Source organism: Chlorocebus sabaeus, chromosome 11, assembly GCF_047675955.1.
Source record: "Chlorocebus sabaeus isolate Y175 chromosome 11, mChlSab1.0.hap1, whole genome shotgun sequence".
NCBI classification, from domain to species: Eukaryota; Metazoa; Chordata; class Mammalia; order Primates; family Cercopithecidae; genus Chlorocebus; species Chlorocebus sabaeus.
The window spans coordinates 118,223,067-118,246,386 of record NC_132914.1 but is presented as its reverse complement, the minus strand read 5'-3'; the positions used below and the strand labels follow the sequence as shown (position 1 = coordinate 118,246,386).

The 23,320-nt window shown below is 48.6% G+C and overlaps 1 protein-coding gene across 1 annotated transcript; it reads left to right on the top strand.

Annotated features, from left to right (window-relative positions):
* Positions 1-2,539: 2,539 nt before the first annotated feature.
* Positions 2,540-22,838, top strand: OASL (2'-5'-oligoadenylate synthetase like). Its single transcript, XM_008004973.3, has 6 exons — positions 2,540-3,028; positions 7,884-8,166; positions 10,303-10,478; positions 14,153-14,394; positions 17,840-17,987; positions 20,896-22,838. Exons 1-6 carry the CDS (start codon positions 2,831-2,833, stop codon positions 21,394-21,396), a joined length of 1,548 nt encoding a protein of 515 aa, XP_008003164.3. The 5' UTR covers positions 2,540-2,830; the 3' UTR covers positions 21,397-22,838.
* Positions 22,839-23,320: the final 482 nt, after the last annotated feature.

The window sequence follows — 23,320 nt, the reverse complement described above, 5'->3', positions numbered from 1 at the left end:
AAGACCGTGTCACTCCTCCACTGAAAACTCTCCAGTGTATGGTATCAGACTCCTACAGAACAACACAAAATGCTCCCCAGTTGTCTTCAAGATCCTATCCACTCCTCCTCCTTGTTTATGGAATAAATCTTTTTAAAAAGATCCTATATCCTGGCTGGGTGCAGTGGCTCACACCTGTAATCCCAGCACTTTGGGAGGCCGAGGCGGGTGGATCACTTGTGGTCAGGAGTTAGAGATCAGCCTGGCCAACACGGTGAAATACTGTCTCTACTAAAAATGCAAAAATCAGCCGGGTGTGGCGGCAGGAGGCACCTTTAATCCCAGCTGCTCAGGAGGCTGAGGCAGGAGAATCGCTTGAACCCGGGAGGCGGAGGTTGCAGTGAGCCAAGATTACACCACTGCACTCCAGCTTGGGCAACAAGAGTGAGACTCTTGTCTCAAAAAAATTTTTTTAAAGTATCTGTTGAATGAATGAATGAATGAATGAGTGAGTGAGTGGCACTCCAAGATTCAATCCTGCCCACCTGTCCAGGTACATTTCTCACCACTCCCCTGCTCACCCTTTCATGCCAAGGCACACAGGACACTTGAGTCCCTGGCATACCCTAGCATTATTTACACTTCTCAGCCTCTATTTGTGCTGTACCCTCATCCTCCTGGCTGGAATGCCAGTCTTTTTTATTTTTTATTTTGAGACACAGTCTCATGCTGTCACCCAGGCTGGAGTTTAATGGCGCCATGATAATTCACTGTAGCCTGAACTCCTAGACTCAAGTGGTCGTCCCACCTCAGCCTCCCAAGTAGCTGGGGCTACAGGTGCACAACATCACATCTAGCTATTTTTTTAAATTATTTTTGTAGCGACTGCTCCAGGCCACCACTGCCTCTCAGCTGCACCACTGTGCAGCGTCTTGACCATCTCCCTACATCTGCTCTTGCCTTTGCAATCATCCTAACCACAGCAGCAGAGAAGTTATGAGTGTGGCAAAGGGCAGACCAGAATTCAAAGCCGACGTGGAGTGGGGAGTTGGATACATGAGTCTGGATTTCAGGGAAGAGGTATGGATTTAAGATACAAATGTGGAAGTCACTGGGTGCGGTGGCTCACGCCTGTAATCCCAGCACTTTGGGAGGCCAATGAGGGCAGATCACTTGAGGTCAGGAGTTCAAGACCAGCCTGGGCAACATGGTGAAACTCTGTTTCTACTAAAAACACAAAAAATTAGCCAGGCGCGGTGGCGGGCTCCTGTAATCCCAGCTCCTCAGGAGACTGAGGCACAAGCATTGCCTGAACCCGGGAGGCAGAGGTTGCAGTGAGCTGAGATCGTGCCCCTGCACTTCAGCCTGGGCGACAGAGTGAGACTCCGTCTCAAACATAAACAAATAAATAAATTTAAAATTGATATGTGGGAGTTGCCAGAGTAAAAACATTTGAACACGTTGAAATCACCAAGGGAGTAAGTCTGGAGCAAGAAGAGAGAAGGGCCCAGGACTAAGCCCTGGAGCGCTTAGTGTTATTCAGAGTTGGCTACGTTGCCCAGCTATGTTGCCCAGGCTGGTCTTGAACTCCTGGCCTCAAGCGATCCTCTCACCTTGGCCTCCCAAAGCGCTGGGACTACAGGCATGAGCCATCGTGCCCGGCCCGGATCCCTGGTCTTTAAGATTCCTCTCGAGCAGGTGTCTGCTAACACCAAACGAAACTCATCTGCTGGCTTCCCACCAAATTTTCATGCTTTCTTCCTACTTAACATACATCGCACTGGACTTTTGAAGTCTCTTTTTTCTATGTCTCCCCCGCCGTTCTGGGAGCCCCCTTGGAACAGGAACCTCCTCTTATTTTGTCTTCCTGGCTCAATGCATGAACTTCTTGGTTCAGTGCATGAATCGTAATACCTGTTAAACCCACGCTATGGGCCGGGCACGGTGGCTCACGCTGTAATCCCAGCACTGTGGGAGGCTGAGGTGAGCAGATCATTTGAGGTCAGGAGTTTGAGACCAGCCTGACCAAATGGTGAGACCCCGTCTCTACTAAAAATACAAAAAAAAATTAGCCAGGCGTGGTGGCACATGTCTGTAGTCCCAGCTACTCGGGAGGCTGAGGCAGGAGAATCGCTTGAACCCGTGAGGCAGAGGTTGCAGCGAGCTGAGATCGCACCACTGCACTCCAGCCTGGGCAACAGAGCGAGACCCTGTCAAAAATAAATAAATAAAAAATTTAAAAAAACAACAAAAAACTCACTCTACGAATAGTGAGTGTGAGGGCCAGAGAGGCTGGAGTCTGGCCCAGGGTAGACTAGAATTCCCAGTCTGTTATTTTGGGCTCCAGATTCTCTCTCCATCACCTGAACGTGAGTGAGTCCCTTCCATTCCCAAGCCTCAATTTGCTTAGACAGATTTAAGCAGCTGAATTGGCTAACCACTATCCAACTCCAACCTACTGGACAAATTGCCGCCTCTGGGGTCAAACACTATCCAATTTCAGTTTCCAAACATCATGAAAGGGAACTCTAAAAATTGAGAATCGAAACTGATAGCAGAGAGACTGACTAGACGGCCAACCTGTTAAGGTGGCCCCAGACATTCCAGCCTCAGCCGAGCGTCCTCCTGTGCCCCTACTGCAGCAAGGGGGTCTCCAAGAAGGGGGACCTGGAGTCAGCCCATCACACCTGGTTTCCTCTCTGCTAGGGAGCTTCATCCCATAGAGCACTGGAGGGCAGTTGAGGAGGAGCTGCCTTAAAAAAGAAGGTGTGTGCCAGGGAGCTGGGTAGGTGCCTGGCTATATATCTGCCCAGCTATATGTTTGCCCAGCAGTGGTACTCTCGGGACAGAGATGGCACTGATGCAGGAACTGTACAGCACGCCAGCCTCCAGGCTGGACTCCTTTGTGGCTCAGTGGCTGCAGCCCCACCGGGAGTGGAAGGAGGAGGTTCTAGATGCTGTGCGGACCGTGGAGGAGTTTCTGAGGCAGGAGCATTTCCAGGGGAAGCGTGGGCTGGACCAGGATGTGCAGGTGCTGAAGGTAATCAAGGTAAGACTGGGCTCCTCCAGCGCCCACACAGGACAAAACCCAGTATCAGAGTCCACGTCCCTGAAGATGCTGGGGACCGCTGTCCTCCTTATCCCTAGCCCATGCTAATGACATCGCAGAACACCCCATCCCACCTCGCTGTCTACACCCCACTGCACCGCTGCCTGGAGCAGAATGACTCTAGTAATAATAGTTCACATCTGGGGGCTCACTAGCCTAACCTCTTAACATACACTATCTCTAATTCTTGCACCCTGTGAGAGAGAGATATATATATATGATATAGGAAATCATTGTTGATTTTGTTAGGTGTAACAGTAGTCTTGTGGTTATCAGGGAGAATGTTCTCTTTTGTTTGGACACGAACACCAGAGTATTTTAGGGACAAAGTTCCTTGGTGCCTGTAATTTACTTTAACGTGGCTTACATTAAGCAAATGTAGCCAGGAATTTAGACTTGTTGAATCAACTAGTTGGATATATGAGTGTTAGTTGTATCATCTTTCCACTTTTCTATATGTTTTAACTTTTTTATAATAAAATGACTTTTTTTTTTTTTTAGAGACAGAGTCTCGCTCTGTCACCCAGGCTGGAGTGCAGTGGCACAATCACTGCTCACTGTAGCTTCGATCTCCCTGAGCTCAGGTGATCCTCAGCCTCCTAAGTAGGTTGGGATTACAGGCATGCACCACCATGCCCAGCTAATTTTTGTATTTTTTGTAGAGACAGGGTTTCACCAGTGTTGCCCATGCTGGTCTCGAACTCCTGGGATCAAGAATATGCCCACCTTGGCCTCCCAAAGTGCTGGAATTACAGATGTGAGCCACCATGTCTGGCCGTCCAATAAAATGATTTTTTTTCTTTTTTTCTTTTTTTTTTTGAGATTAAGTCTTGCTCTGTCGCCAGGCTGGAGTGCAGTGGCACAATCTTAGCTCACTGCAACCTCCGCCTCCCGGGTTCAGGCGATTTCCTTGCCTCAGTCTCCCAAGTAGCTGGGACGACACATACCTACCACCACACCTGGCTAATTTTTTGTGTTTTCGTAGGAACGGGGTTTTACCATATTGGCTAGGATGGTCTTGATCACCTGACCTCGTGATCCGCCCTCCTTGGCCTCCCAAAGTGCTGGGATTACAGTGAGCCACTGCGCCCGGACTAAAGTGATTTTTTAATGGAGGCTCAGAGAGGTGAGATGACTTGTCCGAGGTCACACAGTGTTGAAGCTAGGACTTGAACTTGACTCAAGGAACCCAAGCCCCCCTCACTGAGATTTTTCCCCAGCCCTTCCTCCAGCTGTTTCATGCCACCTCCTGTGCTCGTTAAGATCAAAATTCAAGAGGGTCAGAGCTAGAAAGGCTTTGGAGAATCAGACAGTCTAACCAATGCCTCACTTAAATAATTAAGTAAACTGGGGCACAGAGAGGGTGAGAGATATCCCAAGGTCACACAGCGAGTTGGTGGCAAAGGCAATACTAGAATTAGGACCCCTGACTCCCAGCCCAGTGCTCAAGTTCTCTCTCTAGGGGCAACCAACTCACAGAGGGATCTAGAAGCCCTGGGCCCCTATCCGTTCTTTGCACCTATCCCCAGCATATGAAGCCTGAGGCCATACAATTTATAAGTGAGAAACCACAAATTTTGATACTAGACAGACTCTTCGCTTCCTCCCTTACCAGCTGTGTGGCTTTGACCTTCCCACTCTTATTTCTCAAACCCACAATCTTCTCATCTGTGACTGGGGCATCATCATTTCTCCATCACCAAGCCAGTGGGGCAATGCAGGCTCAATGATTCATGCATGATAAATGCTCAGAAACAGAAGCATCATTAGAATTCTTGCCAAGCTTTCTTCTGGGCCTGGGACTCAAGTTTGACTCTGGCAGACCTTCCCAGACCACCCCCTCCCCAACAACCTTGAGAACAAAGTGGAGGGAATAAGGATTTGTGTGTGCGCATGCCACCACGCCTGGCTAATCTTTGTATTTTTAGTAGAGACGGGGTTTCACCATGTTGACCAGGCTGGTCTCGAACTCCTGACCTCAAGTGATCCACCCAACTTGGCCTCCCCAAATGCTGGGATTACAGGTCTAAACCACTGCACCCGGCCAAGAATGAGTTTTTACGGCAGGAAATGCTATTTACCCAAGCCTCAAATTCTTCCTGCACATCATAGCCACTTCTCTTGAAATCACTAAATGGTAGCAATCCCCAGAGAGCCATAACTAATGAGGAATAATGTATCTTATTTCGAGTCTAAACCCTCCCTTTCCCCACCCTCTGAAAATCTAGTGAGTGGAGCTGGTCCACATAAGGGAATGCTTGTCTTCAAATGAATTGTGCTTAAATAGGTTTAAAACCGAAGCAAACCAGGAAGCATGTTCTGGATGTGTTCTTTTCTGTCTGCCTGGATCTTACCAGTGGGAAAGGCAGAACGGGAAGTCTAGGCCAGGCACAGTGGCTCACGCCTGTAATCCCAGCACTTTGGGAAGCCAAGGTGGGAGGACTGCTTGAGGAATTCGAGACCAGCCTGGGCAAAATGTGAGAGCCCCAACTCTGCAAAAAATGTATAAAAAATTAGCTGGGCATGGTGGTGCATGCCTGTAGTTCCAGCTACTCGGGAGGCTGAGGTGGGAGGATTGCTTAAGCCCAGGAGGTCGAGGCTTCAGTGAGTGAAGATTGTGCCATTGCACTCCAGCCTGGGCAACAGACCAAGACCTTGTCTCAAAAAGAAAGGGAAGTCTAGACTGGTCTTTGGGGGAAACGTGTCCTTCATTCACACACAGGTGCCATCTCCAACCCTCTCCCAGGGGGTGGAGGTGCTGGATCTGAATGCCCGTGATCCCTTGGAAGCAGGGACTGGCTCACAGCCTTGGGTCATGAGGAAGAAAGAGGCAGAAGAACCACACACTACTTGAGTTCTGGCTCTTTCTCTGACGCCGCTGCCTCCTGGCTGGGAGACCATGGCAAGTTCCCCATTGCCTCAGTCTTCTCATCTGTACAATGGAAATATTTCTCCTAATACCCACCTCAATACAGGAAGTGAAGGGTTTTTTTGGGGGGGTAGTGGTTTAGATGGAGTCTCACTGTGTCACGCAGGCTGGAGTGTAGTGGCAAGATCTCAGCTCACCACATCCTCTGCCTCCTGGGTTCAAGTGATTCTCCTGCCTCAGCCTCCCCAGTAGGTTGGATTATAGGCACACACCACCACACCTGGCTAATTTTTGTATTTTTAGTAGAGACAGGGTTTCACCATGTTGGCCAGGCTGGTCTCGAACTCCTGACCTCATGATCTGCCCAACTTGGCCTCCCAAAGTGCTGGGATTACAGGTGTGAGCCACGGTGCCTGGCTGGGAAGTAAAGATTTTAAAAAGGATAATATGTACACAGGGCTCTCAGGGGTGCCGGACACAGGGCGTGCTCATGTCATCCAGCATCCGTGCTTATGTCACACAGGGCGTGTTGTGTCATCCAGCAACAGCTAGAATCTGATTCATGTGCAGTGACTCCATCCACCAGGAAAAGTAGCCCACTGGGGGTCTGGTGCCTCCGTAGCAATTCCACCTGCAGACACGGAATGAGCAGGAGAGGTGGCCAGAGAGTTGTGGGGCTTTGCATACCAGAGGCAACAGGGCCTGGAGAGCTCATCTAGAATCTCAAAACATCAAAAAATCCCTTCTCGACCTCCTTCCGTTACTAAGGGGGAAAACTGACACCCCGGCAGCAGAAGGGATTGTCTAAGTCAGCTGGATAATGAGGAGAAAGAGAAACGTATTGCTGACTTCCTGTGTGCCAGGCACCCCACCAAACGCTTGGCATACATTATTTCATCTGATCCTCCCAGTAGCCCAGTGACTCTTGTTCCACCATTACTTTCATTTTACAGATGAAGGTCTTAGAAGTCAGAATGTTTATCCAGCTAGGAAACAGAGAAGAGTAAAGATCTTTTTCAGGTTGCCCCATTTCACAGCCTGTGGCTCTTAAATCCACCAGGCAAACTTGCTCCTTGCTTTATAATGTCATGAAATTATTCAGCCCCACCACCACCCCCAGAATCCTCAAACAACCCTACAGGAGTAGATGCTACCATTCCTCTGGAGTTGGCCTTACTCTGTGGATAAGAAGACTGGGTCTCAGAAGCAATGCAGTGTAGTAGATAAGAAACTGGGCATTTGGGGCATCCAAGGGGGCAAATCTCTTGAGTCCAGGAGTTCGAGACCAGCCTGGGCAATATGGCAAAATCCTATCTCTACAAAAAAAACACAAAAACTAGCCAGGCATGGTGGCACATGCCCGTAGTCTTAGCTACTTGGGAGACTGAGGTGGGAGGATTGGTTGAGCCAAGATCGCACCACTGCAGTCCAACCTGGGCAATGGGAGTAAAACCCTGTCTTAAAAAAAAAAAAAAAAAGCTGGGCTCTGAGGGCTGCAAACTGCAAGACCTGGGACAAATGACTAATGACGAGAAAGAGAAACATATTGCTGACTTCCTGTGTGCCAGGCACCCCACCAAACCCTTGGTATACATTATTTCATCTGATCCTGCCAGTGGCCCAGTGACTCATGTTCCACCATTGCTTTAATTTTACAGATGAAGGTCTTAGGAGTCAGAACATTTACACAGCTAAGAAACAGGGAAGAGTCAAGATCTTTTTCAGGCTGCCCCATTTCTCGATCCCATGTCTCGAGATCCTCCAGACATCTCAGTTTTCTCACCTGTAAAGTGTGGGTATCAGTACCACCCAGTACCCGTCCCTCAGCGGGTGGTGAGCATTCAGTGAGACCGTGCATGTGAAGTGCCACAGGGGTTGCCTGGCACATGGCAGTGGGCCTCAGGGTGACGGCTCTGTGTTCTGCAGGTGGGCTCCTTCGGGAATGGCACGGTTCTCAGGAGCACCAGAGAGGTGGAGCTGGTGGCGTTTCTGAGCTGTTTCCACAGCTTCCAGGAGGCAGCTAAGCACCACCAAGAAGTTCTGAGGCTGATACGGAAAACCATGTGGCAAAGCCAGGACCTGCTGGCCCTCGGGCTCCAGGACCTGAGGGTGGAGCAGAGAGTCTCCAATGCTCTCATCCTCACCATCCAGACCAGGGGGACTGCGGAGCCCATCACGGTCACCATCGTGCCTGCCTACAGAGCCCTGGGTAAGGGGAGGGGAAGCCCACCCGACTCACACACTTGCCCACCCCAGGAGACTTCCCAGTGTCTCACCTTTACTCATGGCCATGTGCACACACCCACATTTATTCATTCCATCTGTGTCCTGTGCTCAGGGCTGGGTTATTGCAGTGCACAGGATTAACCCAACTCTGGCTGTCATGTTGCTTAACTTGAAATACAGAAATTGACCAAAGAATTGCAGAGATAAATACATGATTGCAGGCTGGGCGTGGTGGCTCACGCTTGTAATCCCAGCACCTTGGGAGGCAAAGGCAGGTGGATCACAAGGTCAGGAGTTCAAGACCAGCCTCGCCAAGATGGTGAAACCCCATCTGTACTAAAAATAAAAAAAAATTAGCTGGGTGTGGTGGTGGTTGCCTGTAATCCCAGCTACTCAGGAGGCTGAGGCAGAGAATCACTTGAACCCTGGAGGTGGAGGTTGCAGTGAGCCGAGATTGAGCCACTGCACTCCAGCCTGGTCGACAGAGCAAGACTCTGTCACAAAACAAAAACAAATAAAAACAAAAACAAAACAAACATGATTGCAAATGATGTAAACGGTGGCCTGAATAACCACAGAAAGAGTGCTCAGGAAGTGACTTTCTGGGGAAAGAACATTCAGGGGGCTCTGACACCCAGTGAGGGGAAGGAGCTAAAAGTGGGGGTGGGGGTCTGTCACTGCGTTTTCTAGAAGCAGATCGTAAGACATGGATGTGAGGACAAGCAGTTTATTTGGGTGTTCATCCCAGGAAGCACTGGTAGGGAAGTACGGAATTGAGATGGGAAAGGCAAGAATTCAATACAACATGCATCCGTGGGCAAGTCACCACCCTCAGCTTCACCTCCTGGGAGAACTCGCAGTCATGTTACGGAATGTGCCTCCGCGGGATCCCAAGTGGGAGGCTGGAGCGCTTACTCACCAGCTTCCCAGCCGTCACTGGTTGGGGGCTGCTTCGGGAGCACTAACTCACTGGCCCTGTTGTTTGTCCTCGGGCAGAGTTCTAGGTGTTTGAAGTAAAACCTACATGCTGCAAGCCCAGACCCTAGAGGTTTCTTCTCATGTGCTAACTCCTATCAGCTGCAGTGGCCGGCTGCGTGGAGTTGCTCTTGGGAGAAGGTGTAAGAGACAGGATCTGATTTTAGCAAGGAAGAGAGTGCTGGGATGTCTCAGTGATATGTACCATGGAACTGGTTCTCCCTATGAGTTTTTTGGTTTTTTTGAGACGGAGTCTTGCTCTGTCTCCCAGGCTGGAGTGCAGTGGCGCCATCTCGGCTCACTGCAGCCTCCGCTTCCAGGGTTCAAGCAATTCTCCAGACTCAGCCTCCCAAGTAGCTGGGATTACAGGTGCCCACCACCATGCCATGCCTGGCTAATTTTTGTATTTTTAGTAGAGATGCGGTTTCGCCATCTTGGCCAGGCTGATTTCAAACTCCTAACCTCAGGTGATCTGCCCACCTCAGCCTCCCAAAATGCTGGGATTACAGGCATGAGCCACTGCGCCCGGCCTCCCTATGAGTGTTGAAAGAGATCCAAAACAGACATTAAAGAAAATGAGGGACATTGAGGACATTGAGGGAGGACAATAGGAGGGGCCTGATGCATGGAAAGCCCAATGTTGGTTCTCGAGAGTAAGAATTTCACAAGGCCGGGCGCGGTGGCTCAAGCCTGTAATCCCAGCACTTTGGGAGGCCGAGACGGGCGGATCACGAGGTCAGGAGATCGAAACCATCCTGGCTAACCCGGTGAAACCCCGTCTCTACTAAAAAATACAAAAAAAACTAGCTGGGCGTGGTGGCGGGCGCCTGTAGTCCCAGCTGCTCGGGAGGCTGAGGCAGGAGAATGGCGTAAACCCGGGAGGCGGAGCTTGCAGTGAGCTGAGATCTGGCCACTGCACTCCAGCCTGGGTGACAGAGCGAGACTTTGCCTCAAAAAAAAAAAAAAAAGAATTTCACAAAAAGGACAGTTAGACAAGGCAAACCTTTGGTTTCTGTAGATGTGAGGTCTCAAGTGTCCCTGGAGGGATAACGCCAATGCATAAGCAGGCTCTCCCCAAAATACTACTTACCACCCTCCGGCTTCCTCAATCCCCAATCTCTCCCTTTGCTCCCTCACTCCTCAGGGCCTTCTCTTCCCAACTCCCAGCCACCCCCTGAGATCTATGTGAGCCTGATCAAGGCCTGTGGTGGTCCTGGAAATTTCTCCCCATCCTTCAGCGAGCTGCAGAGAAATTTCGTGAAACATCGGCCAACGAAGCTGAAGAGCCTCCTGCGCCTGGTGAAACACTGGTACCAGCAGGTGAGGGGGCAGCCAGGGTGGTGGGGGCAAGGAGAGGGAGGAGGGTGGGTGGGGAGGAAAGACAGGGCCTGATTTTCATCTCAGGAAACTGCACCCAGGGGAAATGGAAGCAGGTAGAGAGGGAGAGAATGCTAGTCTTTTGAAATGTAAAGTGAAACCGTCAGTGAAGAAGGTGGAAAAGGAGGAGAGGAGGAGGAAGAGGAGAAAGAAACAGAGAAGGAAGGAGAAAAATAGGTACTCTACAGTATTTCAGTAAACTTGTTCTTTTTATTTTATTTTATTTTTATTTATTCATTTATTGAGACAGGGTCTTTCTTTGTTGTCCAGGCTGGAGTGTGGTGGTGCGATCACCACTCACTGTAGCCTCCACCTCCCTGGATCAAGACCTCCCTGGCTCAAGCGGTCCTCCCACCTTAGCCTCCTATGTAACTGGGACTACAGGCACACACAACCATGCCTGGCTAATTTTTTTATATTTCTTTTATAGAGACAGGGTCTCACTATGTTGACCAGCCTGGTGTCGAAATGGTCTCATGCGATCCTCCCACCCTGGCCTCCCAACGAGCTGGGATTATAGGCACAAGCCACCACACCCACCCCACAAGTTCTTGTTACCCTTCAATTACAGTCTAGGACTGGCAGATGTCAACTTCGCCAGGTACCGTGGCCATTAATCACAGCAGGTTAGGGCCCAACAAGAGGAAGGATTTTTTTAATTCCACCCCAGGAGTCGAAAAGAGGGCATGTGTGAGTGTAAACAGCCCTCAGGGACATTTCTCAGGCAGCAGTTCAGTCAGTTTTGGAAACAAGATCTGCCCCCAAGATAATCAATGGAAACTCCAACTACAAAACAGAACTCAGAGACAAAAATCATTTATTATATAAAACTTGCAGAGAAGTTACAAGGGAATCAGACAGCAGAAGGAAATATTTGATCCAATAAAAATAAAATAGGCCGGGCATGATGGCTCATGCCTGTAATCCCAGCACTTTGGGAGGATGAGGCGGGCAGATCACGAGGTCAGGAGATCGAGACCATCCTGGCTGACACAGTGAAACCCTATCTCTACTAAAAATACAAAAAATTAGCCAGGCATGGTGGCGGGCACCTGTAGTCCCAGCTACTTGGGAGGCTGAGGCAGGAGAATGGTGTGAACCCGCAAGGCAGAGCTTGCAGTGAGCCGAGATCATGCCACTGTACTCCAACCTGGGCAAGAGAGCGAGACTCTGTCTCAAAAAAATAAAAATAAAAATAAAATGTAATAGGGATTTAAAGAAAAAACAATTACTGGTCAAATGTGGTAGCTCACGCCTGTAATTTCAGCACTTTAGGAGGCTGAGGTAGGAGGATCACTTGAGCCCAAGGGTTCAAGACCAGCCTGAGCAACACGGTGAAACCCCCGTCTCTACAAAAAATATAAACATTAAAAAATTAGCTGGGGGTGGTGGTGGGTTCCTGTAGTCCCAGCTGCTTGAGAGGCTGAGGCGGAAGGATCACTTGAGCCAGGAGGTGAAGTAAGTTGAGCTGGGTAATGTTTTTATCCATTCACTAAGGCTTACATCTTACTGATTACAGGCATCCTACATTTTATATATCATCTAAGTTTTAAGAATATAACATTTCACTAGTATTGGAGAAAATAAGTTATATTACCATGGTTTAAATTTCTAACAAAATTATACTGTTGTTAGTTATGGTTTACAAATTTGAGTGTTAAGTATGAATTCACAAAAAGTTACAAAACAAATTAACTTATAAATTTATTTATTTATTTATTTATTTATTTATTTATTTATTTTTTCGAGACGGAGTCTTGCTCTGTCGCCCAGGCTGGAGTGCAGTGGCACGATCTCGGCTCACAGCAAGCTCCACCTCCCGGGTTCACATCATTCTCCTGCTTCAGCCTCCCGAGTAGCTGGGACTACAGGTGCCCACCACCACGCCCGGCTAGTTTTTTGTATTTTTAATAGAGATGGGGTTTCACCGTGTTAGCCAGGATGGTCTCGGTCTCCTGACCTTGTGATCCGCCCACCTTGGCCTCCCAAAGTGCCGGGATTACAGGCGTGAGCCACTGCACCTGGCCTTATAAATAAATTTTAATTCAAAATTGAATTTCTAAAGTCAGGGATAAAGTTTTTCTGTTAGTAAGTCAGTGACTTATAGGAAAGGCCCAAAGTTTCATTTATTTGGGAGATGAGAATTATACGAGATGATTCTGTGTTTGTCTCAAGGCCAAAGTGTTACAGTTTTTTTCCTCTGACCTTGGGATGTGATCTAATATTCATATATGATGGCCATAGGAAAATATGTCCATTTTACTTCCACAAATCAAACTACTGAATATTTGACCAAAATTTTAACCTTCTGGCTAAGTATCAATGTTATCAGTGAAATTCTTCTTTTTGTTTTTTTGTTTTTTTTTTTTTGAGACAAGGTCTCACTCTTGCCCAGGCTGCAGTGCAGTGGCGTAATCTTGGTTCACTGCAACCTCCTCCTCCCAGGATCAAGCAATTCTCCCACCTCAACCTCCCAAGTAGCTGGGATTACAGGCACCTGCCACCACGCCTGGCTAATTTTTGTATTTTTAGTAGAGACAGGGTTTCACCATGTTGTCCAGGCTGGTCTCGAACTCCTGGCCTCAAGTGATCCACCCGCCTCGGCCTCCCAGAGTGCTGGGATTACAGACATGAGCCACTGCGCCTGGCCTCAGTGAAATTCTTAACACAGGAAGTGACCAGTATCAGTTAAGATGCTTTCTTTTGCAAGTAAGAGAAAAATACAAAAACCAACTCAAACCAGCTTAAACAATAAAGAGAATTATCAGCTCATGTATGAAAACCCCTAAACAGTCGGGGGGTCGGGGTGTGGAAGGGGGAGCTTCAGGCACTGGAGAGGGCACTGGCTCTGTTTCTCTGGCATTCTCTCAGCTTCTCATTCCTCTATATGCCAACTTGGTCCTTTGGCTTGTTTCCCTCTTGGTGGCAAAGTGGCCACAACTGTTCCTTCCCTCATATTCACACATGGGAGGACTTCTCTTCTTTCAACCACTGAACAAAAGAACTAGGCTTTACTCTAGTTGAGCCAACTTAGATCGCATGCCTTCTCTTGAGCCAATCATTTGCAAGGGGGAAAGTTTTATGCTGATAGGTCTGTGCCAGTCAGGGTCCATCCTGGAGCTGCGGGTGGGGGTCAACCCCTTCCAAACATCATGGCTACTATGCAATGGGGAAGGAAAGAATGTCCGCTAGAGAGGCAACCCCAATCTTCACTACAGAATCTCAACTATTACCATTTTTTCCTCATCTAAGGAAACCTTTCCTTTCTTTAAAGAAACATTTCTCAGAAGCTGAATACATTACAATAGATTTAAATGAGACTGGTTAGGCTAGGATGCTTGTGACCGAGCACAGCCTGCTCACACCTGTTCATAAATTCATCCCAGGAGTTATGTCTGTCAAGCACATATTGAAGCCCAGTGGACTCACTCAGCCCTTTAATTCTAAAATGGTGAAACCTGTGTCCACAGATGGAATGTGACGTGGCCAAGGTCACACAGCCAGTAGGCAGGAGAGCCAGGACTAGAACTTGGATTTCTCAGCTTCTGGTCCAACGCCATCCTTACACAGAATCTTAGGGTCTCTCTCTCTCTCTGTCTTCCCATCTCTTTCAACAGTATGTGAAAGCCAGGTCCCCCAGGGCCAATCTGCCCCCTCTCTATGCTCTCGAACTTCTAACCATCTATGCCTGGGAAATGGGTACTGAAGAAGATGAGAATTTCATGTTGGGCGAAGGCTTCACCACTGTGATGGACCTGCTCCAGGAGTATGACGTCATCTGTATCTACTGGACCAAGTACTACACACTCCAGAATGCAATCATTGAGGATTGTGTCAGACAACAGCTCAATAAAGAGAGGTACTGGACTACTGTTTGCCCACCAGATCTCACAGAAAAAAAAAGAGAGAGGAGCTAGTGTAACGTGGTATAGAATTTTATGGACTGGCTGTATTAAGCAGTAAGGCTGCCACCATAGTTGAGCATTGACCTCCCACACCAACACAGCTGGCATCTCAAGTTGGTGGCTTATCAAAGCCACTGGGGGGCCATGGGGCGGGTATAAGCCTGTTCCTTGTTTCCTAAGCCACCCTCCACCTTAGCTTGGCCCTCTTGCTCTCTGAAGACCATTTCAGTGCTCTGTAGGTGCTAGCATGGGAAAATGGAAAGAATCTTGGAGACTCAAGTTTAAATCCCAGCTCAGCCATTTTCCTACTGCTATGAGCCTCAATCCCTTATCCATAAGCAGGAATAAATTGGAACATACGATACAGGATTGATGCAAGGGTTGGAGAAGATCTGTGTTAAGGATCCACAATATCTAGCATCTGGCAGATGCTGAGTAAATGCTTATATTGGAGCGTGTGCTTCAGCATCCCATTCATATCCCCTCGGCCTTTACCGTTCTAGGGAAGGTTGGTTTCACTTCCAACTGTCAGCACCTGCATCCCTTTGCCAGCAGACCCACTCTGAGAACAGCCCTTCACCAGATCCGGTGGGAGTTGGTGGATAAATACCACAGCTCCCTCACCCCAAAGATGGAAGGAATCTGGGTCTCATTCCATATGCTTTTTTCTTTTTCTTTCTTTTTTGTTTTTTTTTGAGACAGAGTCTTGCTCTGTCACTCAGGGTAGAGTGCAGTGGCTCAATCTCCGTTCACTGCAACCTCTGTACACTGCAACCTCCACCTCCTGGGTTTGAGGGATTCCCCTCCCTCAGGCTTCTGAGTAGCTGGGATTACAGGCGCCCACCACCCACACCTGGCTAATTTTTGTATTTTTGTAGAGACAGTGCTTTGCCATGTTGGCCAGGCTGGTCTCAAACTCCTGACCTCAGGTGATGCACCTGCCTTGGCCTCCCAAAATGCGGGGATTACAGGCGTGAGCCACCACCTATTCCATACTCTTTCCCAAAGATCGCCTCCAGTTGACCACAGTAGTAATTACTTCAATACCCACCCTTTGTTGTCTGCCTTCCCTTCTCTGTCTCACTGTCTCACTCCCTTATTCGTGCTTCCTGGGATCACTTTCCAAATCAGCGAAATCCTTATGTGGGGATCTGCTTCAGGGGAAGCCCAACCCAGACAGTTCCCTATGTTAGAAGCTCTGGGCCTGTGTGAGCAATATCACAATGTTTCGTGTTCTGTTATGTAGTATTGGGTCTCTTTTGTAAGGGAGAAAAGCCAGGTCCGCTCATGAAAAGAGGATTTATTATAACCATGCCCAGAAAAATCGAGAAAGCATCAGGACCTGAGACTCCCTCTCTCTGTCACTCTCTCTCATGAACCACAGCACTTTTCCCCTCAGCCTCTGCTTCTCTCTCCACACCTGTCCTGCTCCCCTCTGCCTCCCAGGTATAAGGGACCTCCATCATCCCCATATCCAAACCCCAGAGGGAACCAGTCTGATTACTGGTCACAGGACACAGACCCCGTGTGTTGGGCCACCTGCCAACCAACAGAATGAGCCACTTTAGATCAGTGACCCCATCCCATGGGACAGCCTGGCACTTTCAAGCAGGACTGTTTTAGGGAACAGTCAGTGTTGGGAGGAGCCAGCCTGGAGCCCAAAGTCCAGTTCATTCCAGTAGCCTGTGTCACATTCTATTACACAGATAAAGTCGCAGCTCCCTCCCAAGCCCCAGAGTACAAAGTGCTGTTTTTGTTGTTGTTGTTGTTGTTGTTGGGTTTTTTTTTTTTAGATGGAATCTTGCTCTGTCACCTAGGCTGGAGTTCAGTGGCACGATCTTGGTTCACTGCAACCACGACCTCCTGGATTCAAGCTATCCTCCCACCTCAGCCACCCAAGAAACTGAGACTACACGTGCCCACCACCATGCCCTGCTAATTTTTGTATTTTTAGTAGAGATGGAGTTTCACCATGTTGTCCAGGCTGGTCTTGAACTCCTGACGTCAAGTGATCTGACCACCTCGGCCCCCCAAAGTGCTGGGATTACAGGCATGAGCCACTGCACCCCGTTCAAAGAGCTGGTCTTAATCACAGACTTGCAGTCACCCCAAGTTAATAAGCAAGCCCAAGATCCCCTTCAAGCCAATATTCTTTAAAATATTTATTCAATATTTATAGAAAGGAGAGACTCTTGGGGGCAGCCCAACCTGTGCTCTGTTGAGGAGGTAGACGGGTAAGAGCCCCATCTACTGGCTGTAAGAACTCAGGGAGATCTAGGCCGGGCACAGTGGCTCATGCCTGTAATCCGAACACTTTGGAAGGCCGAGGCAGGTGGATCATGAGGTCAGGAGTTCAAGACCAGCCTGGCCAAGATGGTTAAACCCCATCTCTACTAAAAATACAAAAATTAGCTGGGCATGGTGGCAGTTGCCTGTAATCCCAGCTACTCGGGAGGCTGAGGCAGAGAACTGGCTGAACCCGGGAGGCGGAGGTTGCAGTGAGCTGAGATTGCACCACTGCACTCCAGCCTGGGTGACAGAGCGAGACTCTGTCTCAAAAAAAACAAAAAAACAAAACAAATAAAAGAACTGAAGGAGATCTGTAAAACTAGGACAATCACAACAATAAAAATAACAGTCCCTGCCTTACAGAATTGCTGTAAGGATTAAAATAGGTTAATTTGCCTAGGATTTGGCCTTGTTCTTCCATAAATGTCAGTAGTTGGTGGCAGTGGTGTTTCTATTATCCAAAGCAATTCAGCAGCTCTAACCTTAAACTTGCAAAGCCTACACCGAACGGAAAGGGCCCCCTGCCTGAATGGGCATCTGTTATTCCTCTATCATGCCTCTTGGGGCCTCATTCTCCCCCCAAATTCCTTGCAAACACCTAAGGCACTCTCCCAAAGAGGAATTCTTTTTTTTTTTTTTTGGAAACAGTCTCACTTGGTCGCCCAGGCTGCTGGAGGGTGGTGGCACGATCTTGGCTCACTGCTACCTCCACCTCCTAGGTTCAAGCAATTCTCCTGCCTCAGCCTCCCGAGTAACTGGGATGACAGGCACGTGCCACCACACCTGGCTAACTTTTTGTATTTTTAGTAGAGACAGGGTTTCACCACGTTGGCCAGGCTGTGCTCAAACTCCTGACCTCAAGCCATCCTCCCGCATCGGCCTCCCAAAGTGCTGGGATTACAGGCGTGAGCCACGGCCCCTGGCCAGATAGAAATTCTTGGAAATAGTATTGTCTCCATCCTGCGGTGTTTTGGGGCCCTCCTGAACATCCCCAGGATGTGGACATCACGATGCTCAGTGGCTGGACTAAACAATTGCTGAGAAGGTTTTTTTCTGGCTTGAAGGCCTCCAAACCATTACAAACCTGGGCATCCTTTTCCTGTGTTACAGGCCCATCATCCTGGATCCTGCTGACCCCACCCACAACGTGGCAGAAGGGTACAGATGGGACATCGTCGCTCAGAGGGCCTGCCAGTGCCTGAAACAGGACTGTTGCTATGACAACAGGGAGAACCCCGTCACCAGCTGGAACGTGAAGGTAACGGCTCCTCTCTGGGCTGTCAAGGGCTTGAAGCTCAGAATGATAGACAGCTACTCAGTATTTACTCATTCAGTTCTGTGCTGATGGAGAACAGAACTTCAGAGTCACTGTTTTAAGGGCCAGCTGCACCACCCACGGGCTCTGTGAACTTGGACAAATTCTTTGGTTCTCAGAGCCTCGGGTTTCTTACTTTCAAATTCTTGTTTTCCTTTCCTTTCTTTTCCCCATAACCTACTGGAGAATCAGTTCCGTGTTCCTGATCATTCTTTGTATGAGTTGGGTCCAGCCAAGTCAGCTCAATCAGCCATTCTGTGCCACTGCTGTGCTCAGGGATGGGGTAGGGGGTGGGGGCTGGGGGACAACACAGGCACAGAAATAAGGCATGACCCCGAAGCTCGGCCAGGCGCGGTGGTTCACGCCTGTAATCCCAGCACTTTGGGAGGCCAAGGCAGGTGGATCACTTGAGGTCAGGAGTTCAAGACCAGCCTGGCCAACATGGAAAAAACCCATCTCTACTAAAAAAATACAAAATTAGCCGGCCGTGGTGGCAGGTGCCTGTAATCCCTGCTACTCCGGAGGCTGAGGCAGGCTAATCGCTTGAACCCGGGAGCCAGGGGCTGCAGTGAGCTGAGATCGTGCCATTGCACTCCAGCCTGGACAACAAGAGAGAAACTCTGTCTCAAAAAAAAGAAAAAAGAAAAAAAAGACAAGACCCTCCCTCTCAAAGAACTGACCCTATGTCGTTAGGAAGCAAGTCCATGAAACAAACTTACACAAAACTGCTAGAATTACCAGAGAAGACAAGATACTCTGAAAACAAAGCAAAAAAAGAAAAATACTAAGTCATATTATTATGTGATGCCAAACGTATGGTATAGGCAGAGATCACAAAAATCTATTTTATTAACATCACACTTTCTAGTTTGCAAAGCTCTTGTCCAAGGTCTGTCTCAGTTGATCCTAACGGGCAATTCTGTAAAGTAAGAAGGTCGAATATTATCACTATCTTTATTATTGTCATCATCATTGCTATTATTGCCATTTTACAGAAGAGAAAACTGAGGCTCAGAGAGGTTAATTAACTAAGATCATTCTGCTAAGAGGCAGCAGAACCAGAAGCTCTGGGGGTCTGGAAGCAGAATAAATGTTAACTAAAGTCACCAGAGAAGATTCCTTTAAAAAGTTAGGGGTTGAAATGAGCCGTAAAGGCCAGGGGGGGATATAGACGCTCAGAACAGAGGATAAAGGATGATGGGGGCAAAGCATGGGAGGCTGGGACGAGCAAGATGTGTACAGGAACAGGAGACTGACCTGCTTGGAGCAGAAGGAAGAAGCAGAATCAGAGGCTCCAGTAAGGTACAGAGAGTATAAACAGGGACCCACTGGCCAAATGAGGAGGCCCACCCATGGGCTGGAAAATATACGCCTCTGGATTTTTCCTGAATGTAAAAGCCATTGTAGACCGGGGGCGGTGGCTCACGCCTGTAATCACAGCACTCTGGGAGGCCGAGGTGGGTGGATCCCTTGAGCCCGAGAGTTCAAGACCAACCTAGGCAACATAGTGAAACCCCATCTCTACCAAAAATACAAAACTTGGACGGGTGCGGTGGCTCACGCCTGTAATCCCAGCACGTTGGGAGGCCGAGGCGGGCAGATCACGAGGTCAAGAGACCGAAACCATCCTGGCCAACATGGTAAAACCTCATCTCTACTAAAAATACAAAAAATTATCTGGGTGTGGTGGCATGTGCCTGTAGTCCCAGCTACTAGGGAGGCTGAGGCAGGAGAATCACTTGAACCTGGGAGGTGGAGGTTGCAGTGAGCAAGATCATACCACTGCACTCCAGCCTGGCAACAGAGTAAGACTCTGTCTCAAAAAAAAAAAAAAAAAACGTAGCCAGATATGGTGGCACACACCTGTAGTCCTAGCTACTCAGGAGGCTGAGGTGGGAGGATTGCTTGAGCTTGGGAGGCCAAGGCTGCAGTGAGTTAATATTGCACCACTGCATACTGCAGCCTGGGGTGACAGAGCAAGGCCCTGTCTCAAAACACAAAACAAACACAGAAAACATTGTGCAAAGATTTTTTATCTTGACAAATCAGAAAACTTGGCAATGCCAGGCTTATATTTCTTTCTTTCTTTTTTTTTTTTCCTTTTGAGACAGAGTCTCCCTCTGTTGCCCAGGCTGGAGTGCAGTGGCACGATCTCAGCTCACTGCAACCTCCACCTCCTGGGTTCAAGAGATTCTCCCACTTCAGCCTTCTGAGTAGCTGGGACAACAAGCATACGCCACCACACCCGGCTAATTTTTGCATTTTTTAGTAGAGATGGGTTTTGCCATGTTGACCAGGCTGGTCTCAAACTCCTGACCTCAAGTGATCTGCCCTCAGCCTCCCGAAGTGCTGGGAATACAGGTGTGAGCCACTGCACCCGGCCAAGGCTTATATTTCTTCTGGAAAGAATCAGCTAAAGGCCTGACCCTCTCCAGCATTTTCCAGGTGCTCTCCAGCCACCGGGGGCTCTCAGGCCCTGGAGTGTAGCCTCTGGAGGTGATGAGAACACAGACTCTGGAGTCTGACTGACCTCACTTCACATATCTGCTCTACTCATTACTACCTATGTGATTGGTGTTCAGCAAATTATTTAACCCTGCTCAGACAGTTTCCTCATCAATAGCATGGGGATAACCGTAGAACCCACCAACTAATAGAGATGCTCTGAGAATAAAATGCATTAAGGGTATGGAAGGTGCTCAGTATACAGCCTGGAAGGTGCTTACCACTCCCTACACATTTGCTGCTGCTGCTGCTACTATTGTAAAGATAAGGACAGATGAAGGGAACATTTGCACATCAGACAGAGAAGTGTGGACTTAACACCTCTCCTTCTCCCTCTCCCTTCCAGAGGGCACGAGACATCCATGTGACAGTGGAGCAGAGGGGTTACCCAGATTTCAACCTCATTGTGAACCCTTATGAGCCCATAAGGAAAGTTAAAGAGAAAATCCGGAGGACGAGGGGCTACTCTGGCCTGCAGCGTCTGTCCTTCCAGGTTCCTGGCAGTGAGAGGAAGCTTCTCAGCAGCAGATGCTCCTTAGCCCAATATGGGATCTTCTCCCACACTCACATCTATCTGCTGGAGACCATCCCCACCGAGATCCAGGTCTTCGTGAAGAATCCTGATGGTGGGAGCCACGCCTATGCCATCCACCCCAACAGCTTCATCCTGGGTCTGAAGCAGCAGATTGAAGACCAGCAGGGGCTTCCTAAAAAGCAGCAGCAGCTAGAATTCCAAGGCCAAGTCCTGCAGGACTGGTTGGGTCTGGGGAGCTACGGCATCCAAGACAGTGACACTCTCATCCTCTCTAAGAAGAAAGAGGGAGAGGCTCTGTTTCCATCCAGTTAGTTCTCTCTGGGAAACTTCTGTGTACATTTCTCCCATGTACTCCAGAACTCATCCTGTCAGTCACTCTGTCCCATTGTCTACTGGGAAGGTCCCAGGTCTCACCAGCTTTATAATGAGTTATCCCAGGCCGGATATGGTAGCTCACACTTGTACTCCCAGAACTTTGGGAGGCCAAGGTGGGAGCAGCGCTTGAGCCAAGGAACTCAAGACCAGCCTGGGTATCATAGGCAGACCCCGTCTCTACAAAATAAAAAATAATTCACTGGGTGTGGTCGTGCACGTTTGTAGTCTTAGGTACTCGAGAAGCTGAGGCAGAAGAATCGCTTGAGCCAGGAGGTTGAAGCTGCAGTGAGCTATGATCACGCCACTACACTCCTGCCCAGGCAGCAGAGCAAGACCCTGTGTCTAAAAACTAAAACATAAAAATAAGTAAATCTGTTTAAAAAAAGAATTATCCCAGCCCTGCCAGGAGGAGGATGAGGAGGGGTGTGAGAGACTAAATATACAAATAGACAGTGGCCACATGACGTACAACGACAGAACTCTGACCCACAACCTTCTTTAGCAATCAACCCCAAACCATCAGGGCAATAACTGGCAGCTTCTCTAATTCCCCGCCCCTTGCCCCCACTCCCATCCTGCTTCCTACTTATGACCAACCCAAGAAACCCAAATAAGCTCCCCAGACCAATCCCATGGTTAGCCCTCTTCTGGTCAGTGCGCTTCCAACTTCCCCATACCAACAGCCTCAATCAGGGTACCCCTGAAGCCTTCCCATTTTCCTGCCTGTCTTTAAATCTCTGTCAAAAGCAAGAGATGGTGGCTGGTTCCTTTGCTACAGCAAGTTGAGAATAAATAGCCTTTGTTAGTTCTCATTTGGGTGCTCTTTATTTCCACAGGGCCTAATGCTGTCCTAATGTTTATTGCTTGATCATTTGAGCTTCTCAACTCTTAAGAAATGAGGACTGGGGAAACTGAGGCAAAAAGAGACAAAGAATGGGAGACTGAGGATGATACAGTGTAAAAAAAATCACCTCAACTCCTAAAACCCATACACAAACAGTACATAATAGTCAGGAAAGTGTAGGAAAATGATAGCATCTTTATTATCAAAGGATGTCATGTGATCAGGTTTATTCCAAGCAATAAAATGTTTCTTTTTGCCCTCCCGTTTTGCCTAGCTTTCTGGTGGGCTACTCACCTACCATAGCGTAGAAAATGCACATTTCAATTGGTTATCAATAGCCTCTGGTCAATTTAGCAATCATAATCTGTGTATTTCCCACCTCTGCCTTCAGGGACAGAAAAAGTGCCTCCTTTCCAGGAGGCAGACAGGCTGTTCCAGTCCCCAGCTTTGTGTCCTTCATAATGCCCAGCACAGCCCACTTTGTAGGTGGTGGGAAAATTCTTGTTTAAAATAAAAAAAAGAATGAAAAATTCAAAGTCTTAGTCCACTTGGGCTACTAAAACAAAATACCATACACTGGATGGCTCATAAACAATAAGCATTTATTTCTTACAGCTCTGGAGGCTGGGAAGTCCAAGCCAAGACGCTGGCAGATTTGGTGTCTGGTAAGGGCCTTTTCCTGATTTATAGATGGCAGCTTCTCACTGAGTATTCACATGGTGGAAGGAGCAAAGGTGTCTCTGGGGTCTCTTTTATGAGGGCCTTGATCCAGTTCATGAGGGCTCAGGCCCCATTACGTAATTGAAAGATTCTCCCTGGGGCCTGAAAGCTTAAGAGAATGAACAACTCCTCCCTCCTTGGGTTCAGTCCCAAAGCACAAGGCCACTTGCGCCAGCAGCATGCATCAGCAAGACATCAGAAACAGGAAGAGAGCTGGCTGGAAGACACGTACCCCCTGAGGACTGAGAGAGAGGCCGTCCGGGTACTGTGTAGCAGTCACGTCAGACTGAGACACTT